At 44.4% G+C, this 13,601-nt stretch overlaps 1 protein-coding gene across 1 annotated transcript; it reads right to left on the bottom strand.

Moving 5' to 3' along the window:
- Positions 1-2,686: 2,686 nt before the first annotated feature.
- LOC126263337 (fork head domain-containing protein FD4-like) lies at positions 2,687-5,418 on the bottom strand. The gene has a single exon (XM_049960425.1). It carries the CDS (start codon positions 5,369-5,371, stop codon positions 4,481-4,483), a length of 891 nt encoding a protein of 296 aa, XP_049816382.1. The 5' UTR covers positions 5,372-5,418; the 3' UTR covers positions 2,687-4,480.
- Between the last annotated feature and the right edge of the window lie 8,183 nt (positions 5,419-13,601).

Raw genomic sequence — 13,601 nt, 5'->3', positions numbered from 1 at the left:
ATTCCTCGCCCAAGTTTGATAATTCTAACCAGAAGAGTTTAAACAATGAAAAATGTGAGGGGCTTGTCAATATTGCGGTGGAAGGCATGTATTTTTTATTTCTGTGAATTTGTGTATCTACGAACTGAATGATGAATTTCATAATTACACTATTTTTTTAAATATGCTCCCAACAAAGTATTCTTACTCAGAGTAGATAAAATTAAATGTAATAAATTGTATCGAGGTTTCTGAGTTCACCTTAAGCTATAGTCGTGCGCCTATAACTAGCTCCGTAACTCAGTTCAGAGATCAGAGGATGGCTACGGCATACCACCACCAACAGGACCGTGCTTAGGCTCACAATGAACTGTAGGAGATGTCCGTCAAGTGTCTTTTACAAAAGACGTTTTATAAAATCTTTGACGGTGCAGTGCTTTGCTTTCATTGTATCTTTTATGAAAGTTAGACTATGGTCCTAGTTTTTATAAAAGATTTTTCGAAGAACTTAGACTGTGTATTATGGGCCTTAATAACATGCGGTATTCAGACCAATCTCCAGGGTAATCGTAGGTTTACGTTTCTTTTTAAAATGAAATAATTATTTTTTATTTTGACGTGTCTATGTCGCTATTTTTAAGCACAATGTGTTTACTAAATTCCCGCAGTTATTTTTTTGTGGCGCCCCGACTTATTCCGACGACTTTGAGGGTGACCGTGTGCATGTTAATGTTTCATCAGAATTCAGAACTGGAACTTAACGTGCAATGCGTTATGAGAAGAACAACGATGTAAACTTCAATAAATATTGGATGACAGAAATTTTCATTTCATTGGACTATACTACAAAACAAGCAGAAACTGACGAAAACCATAGCTGTGACCTCTCATAAATATATGGATCACTTTTTAGCTAAATCGTGATGTGAAACAAGTGTCTAGTCAGTTGTTACAACATATAAAAAGTGTCCAAGCAATTGGGAGGACGCCATCACGAAAAATTAGCTTTATCCTGCTAATATTCTTGTAATGTTACGAGATTCTGCAGTTGCTCCGAACGATTTTGTTCCCAATCTCACTCAGAGCCTAGAGGTTCTACACTTCTTAACTTACATCATGTTAATTCTTTTTTCTATGTTTGCCAAGAACCTATTAGAACATTCGACATATTTCAGTGGGTTGACCTTTGTTCTATAATTCTGATGAATTAAAAAGTAGCATTCTTTAGCTCAGAATTTGCTTATCTTGAGAACATGCTAATATGAATAGTAAATCAGTCATTTTCAGTGCGGTATATGTTTCCTCCCGTTATACCACTCAGCACAGAACCTTCCCCTTACAATCTGTCGCTACATGGACTTGCAACAACACTGATTGTACTACGCAGCTAGGAATAAAATGAAACCAACGGTTATTAATATGCCTCTGCCCTGCAAGAGAGAAAATGTTTGCTGATTTTAAAAAAGTAATTTTAAGTGACGTCATTTAGTATTTTATTTATTTGTTCAGACAATGGAAACTTATTAATTTATCTTTCAGTGTGCGTATTCACGATTGAAATTACACAAATATAGTCAAATCGAAGGCAACTTCACTGTGATGTCTACGAGGGATTAATTTTTTTTAACACAAACTTATCTCAATTTGCAGCGCATTGAAGAAACAGATTTTTTATTACTAACTGTGTAAAAGTAGTCTTCGTATTTTTCAAGATTGTAACATGCGACCAAATGATCGCATGAATAGTATGTGAACTTGTTATCCAGCTTAATAAAATATTTTGTACTATTGTTAAATTCTACATTATCAGGTATGACTCTTATAAACAATTGTTTCGACTTTTGAGGTTGCTGTGCAACAGTCGTACAAATAATTTTTAAATGAACACACCGTCATTTGACTGTATTGTTGTTTATTTAATTACGACCCAGGTTCCACCCTTTTATGCAATTTTCAAGTGATTGCTTTAACCGTTGATATTTAAACACACCCTCAAACGCCTAGCAAGGCAAATCAGTAAACAGTATTTGATGTTGCTGAGCATGGTATCAAAAGGCCGAAACTTGGGTCGTAATTAAATAAACAATAGTACAGTCAAATAGCGGTGTGTTCATTTAAAAAAAAAAATTCAGTTGGACGTCCATTGGTAAATAATCTGCATTATAGAAAATACGGGAATATGGACACATTTCATTCATCCAAATACAATAAGAAAGTAAGTGGATCGTTTGTAATGCTAGGTTTCTCACTCTGTTCTCAGTCGCTTTTCCTAACTGATGTCACTGAAATGTCGACTGGCTGAAGTGCGAAGCTACATAAGTCGTACTGGGAAATATTTATACGTTACGAAAAATTAGGATATAATGTGAGGCAATAAAATTTGAGTTTTATCTAGGGAAAAAGAACAGTTAAGAATGTTCTTAAGACCTACTTCTAGATAACTGGTGATGTTCTCCAAAATTTCTATGATGAGACTTTCTTTAGGGATGATTAAAGTCATAATTTTCGTTGCCATTTACTGTGTTGTAATTGTACTTTTATCATTGGCAGGATGCATACTTTCTTAATAACAAAATTCTTTGCATATGTGAGGAATGGGCACAATAACAATTTCATTAAAAAAAAGGAACGCTAACACTTGAGTCATTTCAGTATAATAATTCCGTTTATTATATTAATACTAAACATAAATAAGACATAGATCACAGTCAACATGCTTAATAGCTACAAATATTTAACGTTCTTTTTTTATTCTTTTTTCTCGTCTATAGGAGAAACAGTCTCTCTGCTGTATTTCTGTTTACATGAATCAATTTTTGTACTAGGAAAGAAATTGATCCTTTCCGAAATTAACTGCTGAAAACCGTGACGTAAACAACATGTCTCTGGCTTGAATTAGAAGAAACGCGTCCAGGAGTTTACACTTCATATTGAAAGTACATTGTCTCAGCAGTGAGAGTAAGGATACAGTTCAGTACTTAGAGCGACGCCTAGCAAGGATGGGGGGACATAAAGTTGTGTCACATGGAGGGCTAGGCCTAAATTTGGGACAAACTCACAGCTACACTTAATACCGGGTAACGCTACTTCAGATAATACAGTTTCTACGGCAGAACGAGTCGAGCACACCAGGGCACAGTTCACCAGACATCCGCTAGCAGTTTCCATGACAACTGTTAGACACTTACTTGTAGCTCGGGCAACCCGGTGGGTCGGTGGGATTTGACAGGGGCGGTCTGCGCTCCATTCCCCCCGCCCCCTGGTGCCTCGGACAAAATCAGCGAGAGACCGCCGGCTGCGCATCGTGTTTACAGGCGGTTCGTGGGTTGCCGACAACATAAAATTAACGGAATGTTGTGGTTTCAATTTACAGAAGGAAATTCCGTAGAAGAGTACCATGTTACCGCGTCGCTGTTTATAACTGCACCGTAGTTTTCAGATTTGTAACAAATCGCCTGCTGCCGTTCACTTGGTGACAACTGGTTCAGCGCTGTACTTAATGTTTCATACTTGCCCGCATCAATCACGTAATATTTAATTAGACACTCAAGGTGATTGACTATAGAAATTTTGAGGTGAATCCCAGTTTCCAAAAAGCTGTATTCTCGGTAGTGCCGTTAACTACTGGCATTCCTCTACAGCTATGTTTAATCTTGAATTTTTAATGTATTATTAGTAACAATCGCCGAAGTACAAGCGGACACGGTGATGACCAGATAACACTGTTTCCCTCAACTGACAAAAATATTTCAGAATCTAGTATTACAAACGAAATATTAGATGTATGTGCATTGCTTATCAGATAGAAAGATTTTTTTTTTTTTTACTTTTACTGATGATTTCGACGTTTAGTAGTCTGAAGCGTTTTGTTATCGGTAAATTAACATTTCACCACAGCACAAGTCATACAGCAATGAAGTAACAATGTGTTCCCAACATTTCGATGTTTACTAGTGTAAAGCGTTTCATTGCGTCAAAAATATGATTTTAATATGCTATTGTTCCTGATGACTGAAATGTGCCCAAAACTAATAATACAACACTAAACGAGTCATCTTTGCAAGACTGGAAGCAGGCAGTTTGTGATAAATCCGAGTATACCATATACACGAAAAAGCACGATATATTTGTTCGTGTTTCTCCTCACAGTTAGTCGCATTGCGTTTAGTTCGACCACAAATATTCAACTAGCTTTGTGCACATAAGTTCACGTAAGACATCACGCGTATAGCACAGCTAATTTTGTCCGTGACAACAGAGAGTTAATGCAGGAATGAGCAATGTAGCGGTATAATTTAGAGAAGGCAGAAATACTGGAGACAGAGATTTGTTTTGAGAAACTTACACCGGGTTGCCCGCGCTAGTGCACCGCTTCCCATCACGACGAAGACGACGACGACGTCGACGGCGGAACAGAGGGCGGCAGCACCGGCATCGCGTGGGCGTCGAGCCGCCGCGGCAGCACGCAGTCCGGGGCGGCGGCCACGGCGTGCGCCGCGGGTCAGACCGACCGCAGCGTCGGGCTGAACCTGAAGATAGGTCCGGCGTGCGAAACGCCGGGCACCTCGGGGTAGAAGCCGGGAGCGGCGGCGGCCGGCGGTCCGGCCATCAGCCACGGGTGGTGCAGGTAGGCGGCGGCCGCTGCGGCGGCGGCTGCGGCGGCGGCGCTCGCCGACGTGGGGGCCGGCGGGGGCGGCGCCGAGTGGTGGTGATGATGGTGGTGAAGGTAGCACGGCGCCGGCGTGTACACCAGCGGCTGCAGCCGCGGCGCGGGGGCGGTCACAGGGGCGCCGGCCGGGGGCGGCACGACCACCGCCGCCGTCGACGGAGCCACCTCCGAGGGCTTGTCCGGCGAGATGAGGCTCTCGATGGTGAAGTCGCGTTTCGGCCGTGGCGCCGGTTGGCTCGGCACCACGGAGGTGATCTCGGGCACTGTCGGAGGCGGCGGAGGCGGCGGCAGCGCCGGGGGCGGCGGCGGCGGGGGCGGAGCGAACATGAACCTGTTGATGTTGGCGAGCGCGGCCAGCTCGTTCTCCAGGCGGTCCTTGTCCGTCTTGAGCAGCTTGAACCGCTTGCGGCGCCTCAGCAGCGAGCCGTTCTCGAACATGCCCAGCGCGTCCGGGTGCAGAGTCCAGTAGGCGCCCTTGCCCGGCCTGTCGGGCCGGCGCGGCACTTTGACGAAGCAGTCGTTGAAGGAGAGGTTGTGGCGCAGCGAGTTCTGCCAGCGCTGCGTGTTGCGCCGGTAGTACGGGAAGTTGTCGGTGATGAAGCGGTAGATGTCGGCCAGCGGCAGCATCTTCTCGGGCGAGCTCCAGATGGCCATCGCCGTCAGCGAGATGTACGAGTAGGGCGGCTTCTGGTCGCCGTACGACTCCCGGCTGGGGCGCGGCATCTCCTCTCTACGCGGACCGCTCGCAGTGCTCCAGCAACATCGCTCGCATGCGGTGCGCGTGCGACTGACTCTCGGCCCACCACTGGCCCGGGTACTCCTCCCCTCCCGGCCGGCACCGACGCCCACACCGGCGCTCGTTGGCGGGCGCCAGCCAATCGCATGAGACGAGGGGCGTGGCGCTGGGGAACTGGAGGGGGAGTCGGGCCTGTCAGGAGGTGCAAAACTGCGCCACGCCATTGGCCCGTGACCGGGCGGACCGGCCACACGTCGTCGTTTTTCCAGCGCTGTCGGCAGGCGGCGGTCGTAAATCCGGCGGCCGGTTGAACAAACTGACAAGGTGGAATCTCTCCACTCCCACCCTACGTCCCCAGAGCATCCCTCTGCCGTAAGCAGCCGTCTGCAGCAATGGCGTGCCGTCTCAGCGCGACTAACGACACCGAAACTAGTTACGCTGTAGCACATGCCTTTATTTGGTAGGGTATCACAGTCTCGAAATACGATCGAGTCGGAACATCCATCCATTTAACTACTGTAATTTTTCAACGATATTTCTCGCACATCTTTCAAATGTTACTGCATGTCCTTCGCTTTCACATTTCATAGTTACTTAACGATTCACTCTGTTGAGGGGACTTTGCTGTGATAACCGTTCGAAACGTAGCGTAGAGGTGCAGCGCCTAACAGACTGTCATTCCAGAGAGTCGTGGCTCAAATCTTAGTCAAAATATTCTATTTTAGTAGTGAAAAGCTCTCGGTTTACCAGCTCGGTGACAGCGTTCTAGCGAAGATGAGTTTGCACTAAGCGACACGCAGCGGTATTTGCGCAAGATAATTTCCGAAATGATTTCTCTGAAAAAGATATCGCAGATTTCCCTGTCGAATTCACGCTTGTGCTCCGTCTGTTTTGTAGTCTACGGACCTACTTCCTTCCCTCAACCCCAGATGTTGGCCACCCTGTTTCTCGCCGACCCGAATCGTACTTCATTAGTATCGCTAACATTAAGTTACCATATTTTCTCTTGTCTAATTACCACCAATTATCAGAGTGTCAGCACAATTCGTCTGATAATTGTTTTTCACAGACTTCGGAAGCGACATCTGGTGGTCACTCCAGTTTTCCAAACGCTTGTTAACCTGTAACGCTCAAACTTCTGCAATAACGTACTTTATTCCTTCTAGACTACGTTACTGACCTGCGCTAATCTTTTCATCCCGGCATATCGGCTACATCCAACGCCCTGCGTTCTCTGCCTTGCATATCCAATTAATTTTTAACGTCTCTCCTGCAGTACCTAATTTCAGACGCTTCCAGTTTCTATCTTCACAACGTTATCACAGCCTTTGTTTCACATTCAAACGTCGGTATGCAGAACACATACTGGTGCGGATAAGTACATCTACCCCAGACGTCTTTGTTCGTTCATCATATTCCTTCATCCCTTAGCTAACTAATGATTCTCCACTGTTACCCAATTTTTTCCGACTGCCCAGTTACCGCACACCATTCAGAGTTCCGACTAACCACACTAAGTATCGTCTGACGCTAAGCTCAGCAACCGCGCCTGATCAACCCCACACGGAGATCGGGTGGCTGGACCAGTTGATATAATATACGTGCTTTTACCTTTTCTCTTTCATGTGTGTCCTTAACGCAATGGTTTACTCTACCTTTTGCAACTTCATGCCGTTAACGGTTGCTTTCTTAAACACCAGTTTCCCAATATAAACATAAGATTGTTCGCTCAATTTCGCTCCGCTTTCCCGCTCTGTATTGAAAATTCTGTAGGCACGGTGATTTAATTATCAACGAAGCTGTGGAAATACGGCTGGAAAGAATGTAGCATTTTTAATATTTTTGGCTTTCGTCATTGATAACTCTGAATTTTTGTATTCCACTGACAAAGAGTAAATTGTTGACATTCGGACTACGACGTTAAGCTTCCGCTTATTAGGTAGACGCTACACGTTACTGAGCAGAACTTCGTTGCACGGTGGTCAAAAGACCTGGATACGTGTTACAGAATCCTATTCTGTCACTGCCAACAACGCTTTTTTTTCTGCATCTCTCAAGAATTGTCTGAATGAAAACAAAGTAGCAGTTATCGTAAGAAGTAAGGCTTCTCTTTATTTGGCTGTTGTGCAGTTTTGGCTGTTGCTCTATTTTCAACCTAATAATTTCGTGCGGTTCAGTGGATGGGTGTAAGTTTTTCAATTGGATGCCATTTCGGTGATTTTGGGTGTCGCTAACCTACCCCAGTTATCGAAGCAGGAAAAGGGAACCTACAGTTTTACGTGAAATCCGAACCACATGCTGGCGACTCCTGGAGGTGAAGGCTAGATTAAAGGAAGAATGAAATCTTCCATGGTCCGTCCGGGATTCTATCCCGCGATCTCTCGGTTTCCAGACACGTGACCGACTTATACCCAACCTAAGTAACCCCGTTCAAAATGGCATAATTGCAACAAAATGGGAGAGCTCGTGAATTTTCATTTGTAATTGTTTAATTCTAGGAGGTTGTCCACGTTATCAGACTTCATTGTCAAAGCCATGGCGGTGAATGAATTTAGTACGGTAGCAATCCCGCGTAGTACTTAAAGCTGTGTGTAGGAACTGAAAACACAGCCCCAATGAACGGCTGCAGGAACTGATGGGATGCTCAGTAGATTCGGTATTGGCTATGCAGAGTTTCTGACCGCTTTCCTATAGTAGCATCAGTGTACCGTAGGTAGTTACAATAAAAAAACGTGCTACGTGACTTGAAATAGGTACAGGTCGTTTCAGTCTACAAGGGTCCTGAGCAGTGTGCGATTTGCAGGGGGGGGATGGGGGGGGGGGATTTCCCCCCCCCCCCCCTCTGCATCAGACCGTCCCCTCCTCTGGTTTTCGTTTATGCTTCCCAACCTGGGATGTTTATTTCCCACGCACTGGAGTAAAACTTTACATATAATTTAAATTTGTGGAGCCGAACACTGAAAGTTTTTAATAAGTCTTACTATTAATATGTTTCAGTTTTCTATCATCAGAATAAGTACAGCTCTTCACAAATGTGCCTCTACTTTTTGAATTCCCCTCGTATACCTCTATGTAGATGATTTTGTAAATAAGCTTTACCTATAATGCACTTTTAAAGGTATAACAAGGGATGGCTTTTCTGATAGTGCATACGCGTGAATAGTGAGTTTCGGCATTAACATCTATTTATAAATAGCTGTTTAACCATGCGTAACGCCACGGTCCAAGCTAGTAACATACATAATTCTAATAGCCCCCGAAAACATCCCCCCCCCCCCCCACTGGTAAAAGCACAAATCGCACCCTGGTCCTGAGACTATAGACTTATCCCGACTGACGTCGATTTCTCGTATGATTATGAAACATACAATACGAACGTGAAGGCCAAACTTACTGGAAATCGATCAACTTTTCTTGACATCGAACAACTTCTGTATAGTAATTACCATGGTTTCCGCAAGTAGTAGTCGTGTAAAACGCAGCGTGCTCTGTTCCTTCATGAGACCAGAAGCCAGCAGGTATCCCGTCTGGCGCAGTGGTAATGTATACACGAAGCTTCCTCGGGAATCAACCTGTCTGTTAGTGAGAACCGTGTTAAAAACCCTACGGACAGAAAAAAGTGGTGGGAAACTTTAATTTACAATGCATGTAGAAGATATGTACAGATACGAAAATTCTGGACAAGCTTCGATACTCTCTGGAGTTTCGGTGGCTGTTTACTGCTTTTCCCATCAGATACCGCCTCCTCTGCAGCCTCGCAGCTCCTAGCTCCCATCATTGCCACGCGATGTCACTCAAACGCCAGTTAAATATGAAATCTAAAATATATTATGCATCCATCATTACTATAATCATAAATTATATACAAAAACCTTTTTCAATCACTCAGCCTATCTGTTAGCGAAAACAATATGAAAATCCCTAAGTAGTTCCTCAGATTAGCCTTACATGGCTGGCGATTGGCTTACGTAGTCCAACTAAATTGCTCGTAGGGGACGCATTGTGTACATGGAGATGGCAGCAGATATTTGTCATTAAATGTAGTGAGACGTGTAGATTATGCCTGGTGTAAAGACTAGTATCTGCCTCTAAATCATATTAAAAGATAATTTTTTATTGTTTGGATGTGTGTTATAACCTTAGGTTAGTCAGGTTCAAGTAGTTCTAAGTCTAGGGGACTGATGACCTCAGATGTTAAGTCCCATAGTGCTCAGAGTCTTTTGAACCATTTTTATTGTTATTTCATTCCCCTTGCCTCAAGCAGCAAAAGCGTGGAGGGAGGGGCAGGAGGGATAGCTGCCAGCGGTTACAGTTAGCTGCTCTTCAGCGAAACGAGTTTAAAAATTCAAAATATAATTAAATTTCTTACGTGGTGTCAAAAAAATGAAGTGTTTTCACAAAATAAAGTTTAAATGGTGAGATGGGTTGGTTCAAAGACGAAAGGCTCATTGGTTAAATATTTACAAGTCTACGAACGAAGTAGCAGTGTACATAGAGTGCCACGGGGTAAGGTTTTTGGGATTGGTAGGTTTTTGGGTGGTGCATAGTATGTGTTTTGTGTGGTTGGATGTTTAGGAGAGTGACGAGTGATGAGGCTCCAAACGAAGCCTTAGGACTCTCTAAGTCCATCTTTACACAGATCGTTGGGGAACCTCGGCTCTTCAGTATACATGTCGAACCAAAACACCTTTCAGCCGTCTAAATTCCCAGTTGTTATTTTATTTGAGCAACCAGTTTCGACGCTATATTACACGATCTTCAGGCTCCCTGACCGACGTGTACGAAGAGTCAGTCGCACCTCTGGTCCAGTCAAAATAGCGGTCAGCATTCAGTGACTGGTAACAGTAGATTTTTGACGTAGCGATTCCTTCGATCATCACTTGTCGGCAAATGATGATCGAAGGGATCGCTGTTTCAAAAATCTACGGTTACCAGTCATTGAATTCTGGCCCCTATTTTGACTGGACCAGATGTGCGATTCTTCCTACACGTCGGTCAGAGAGACTGAAGATGGTGTAACATAGCGCCGAAACTAGTTGCTCAAAATAACAACTGGGAATTTAGACGGCTGAAAGGTGTTTTGATTCGACATTCAAAACTTAAGATGTTGATTGGAGAGTGCGGTGGAGACAGGAGTCCTGAGAAGTGGGGGAGACCCGGGTTCTGATAGATGTGGTAGAGCGTGTCGTTATATTTTCAGGGGGACTGCATGGTCAGATAAGCGATTAAAGTTTCGTGGAAACCATAGGATGGTGCTGACATGTTTGCTGGTAATTAGGGTATTCGTAGGTGTTCAGTATGGAAGAGAGGATTCATGTGGGGAAGGGAAAGTGGATCCGAAAGTCTAGGAGAAGTGCGTGGCATTCTGCGATCTGTAGGCCAAGATAGAAATTTGGAAGAGAGGAAATCCATGCTACATTTGCGTAACAGAGGATGAGTCAGACACGGGATTTACAGGTGCGGAAGATTGTGGTTTGTCTGTCGTGGACTTCTGTTGCGGATTTCTGTTGAGTGGTTAGCAATGTGCAGTTACATGTTTGTTGGCGATCAGGAGCTAATTGGAAGTATCTTAGTGTGTTAGCGAATTGGATATGAGCGTCGTACATGGTAAGGTAAGAGTTCTGGAGACGAGAGCTGCGGATGGTTCGTCCTAAAATTATTGACTGGATTTTTGAAGGGTTGTAAAAGTAGTTGAATGCGCGTAAACAAGTGACTATAACTGCTACCGTTTGACTACCAGATCGGTGATTTGTTACTGCGGAATCGGTGAGAACTGTTGTAGACTCAGGGATTCTGTACAGAGCGAGTTACGGTGGAGTGACTACGCATTGCTAGTCATGGAGAAAGCAGACGGTACACTCAGATTCATTTTCAGAATTCTAAGACAGTTCACCCACAAAAGAGGTCGCTCTATCGACCATTTCTCATCGGCCGTAGTGGCCCAGCGGTTCTAGGCGCTACAATCTGGAACCGCGCGACTACTACGGTCGCAGGTTCGAATCCTGCCTCGGGCATGGATGAGTGTGATGTCCTTAGGTTAGTTAGGTTTAAGTAGTTCTAAGTTCTAGGGGACTGATGACCACAGCAGTTAAGTCCCATAGTGCTCAGAGCCATTTGGACCATTTGAACCATTTCTTGAGTACTGTATTATTCGTCGGTCTTGCAAGAGCATACCCAGGGTATCAGCTGTGGCTGAAGGTGGTGAAGGTAAGGGAGGGGGAAGAGGGGAGGGCACAAACTGAGGTTAGCTTCGCAACGAATGACCAACGAGCGAAGGAGCGTCCCTCTGTTCATCAGTTCATCGTTGGATACACCCATGCGGTCTTCGACAAGTTAAGTTGCAGGTAAGAAAGTTCCGAAGTAGCTCTGTACGATTCGTCACGTGTTTGTTTCACTAGTGTGAACGCTCGAAAAGCTGCGATGAGCAACGGTGCAAAACAGGCTTTGAGCATTGCATCGAATCTTGTCGAAAAATATTCAAGAGCCCACGGTCTAATGCGTATCAAGATACACAACAACATACACAATGCACAACAGTATGCATTGCTTCACAAAAAAGTAGAGCACCCAGAAGAGGTGTAGAAAACGAAAAACTTCACAGGTGCATAGGGTATGCAATGTTAGTTCACTGATTAGAAAACAGAGTCAAATCTGCAAAGATACTGACAATATGAGCCCACTTATCAGTAAGACGTTGCACCCCGTCTGGCATGGATGCAAGCACTGGAGGGGAGAGGGTGTCACAGAGATGTTGTATCTTTTTCCCTTCGACAGACTGGCGAACAACTGTTTCAACTGGTCCTTCATGTCCTGCATACTGCCACTGAAACCGAATTTGACGTCCGAACTGATCCCTCACAATTTCTAGAGCAGAGACTTCTTGGGAATTTGCTGGCCGTATGAGTACCTCAATATGATGCAGACATGTGTAGCCACTAGTGCCATGGGCGAAAAAGCATTGTCCTATTGAAAAATGACGCCAAGATAAATGAAAGGTACAAGATGAGGACGCATGATGCCCATAACGTACCTTTCTGATGTCAGAGTTCACTCATCACGGCCGACTGTGACTTGAAGTCATACGCCATGACTCCCACAACATGACGCTAGGACGAACACCGCTATGAGTGTCCAAAACATTAGAAGAATGAGACCTCGCTCCAGGTAGCCACCATACTCGCAGACAATAGTCATCCGGGGTAGCGCAGAATCGCGATTCATGGCTGAACGCAATCCGACGCCATTCATCAGCAGTCAGTGTTTCCCGGTCACGATACTACTCCAGTCACAGCCCTCTGTATTGTACTGTTAATTAATGGAATCCTTGCCCGAACATGATGAAATGTAACTGAAATCATCCTGCATCATCTGTAGTTTTCCAAGTATACTTCCTCGTTTTGTGATTCTTGAACAGAGTATTCGCTATTTATTTGCAGAACTCTAGTCTTTCCCCTATCTCATTCCTTGTCCCAAGCCTATATTCTCCTGTAATAGTTTCTTCTAGGCCTTCCCCTACAACTGCATTCCAGTCCCCCATGAATATTAGATTTTCAACTCCCCTTACTGTATTACCCTTTCAGTACCCTCATCTTCAGCTTCCGACGTCGGCATGCATACTTGAACTATCGTTGTCGGTGTTGATTTGCTGTCGACTCTGATAAGAACAATCCTATGACTGAACTGTTCACAGTTACACATTCTCTGCCCTAGCTTCCTATTCATAACGAATTCTACTCCCATTATACCTTTTCTGCTGCTGTTGATATTACCCTGTACTTGTCTGACCAGAAATCCTCGTCTTCTTTCCATTTCACTTCACTGACAGCTACTATATCTACAGTGAGCCTTTGCATTTCCCTTTTCAAGTTTTCGAGCTTCCCTACCATGTTCAAGCTTCTAACATTCCACGCCCCGACTCGTTGAATGTTATCCTTCCGTTGGTTATTCGATATTTCTCTCATGGTCACCTCCCCCTTGGCAGTCCCTTATCTGAGATCTGAATGGGGAACTATTCCGGAATCTTTTGCGAATGGAGAGATCTTTTCGAATGGAGAGATCATCATGCACTTTTTTAATTAGAGGCCACATGTCCTGTGGATACACATTATGTGTCTTTAATGCAGTGGTTTCCATTGCCTTATTCATCTTCATGCCATTGACTGTTGCTGATTCTTCCGCCTTTGGGGGTAATTTTATTACTATCTAATCTTCTTATGG

The sequence above is a fragment of the Schistocerca nitens genome, chromosome 6, assembly GCF_023898315.1.
Source record: "Schistocerca nitens isolate TAMUIC-IGC-003100 chromosome 6, iqSchNite1.1, whole genome shotgun sequence".
Taxonomy (NCBI): Eukaryota; Metazoa; Arthropoda; class Insecta; order Orthoptera; family Acrididae; genus Schistocerca; species Schistocerca nitens.
The sequence above is the reverse complement of the archived record's forward strand: the minus strand, read 5'-3'. Positions and strand labels throughout refer to the sequence as shown.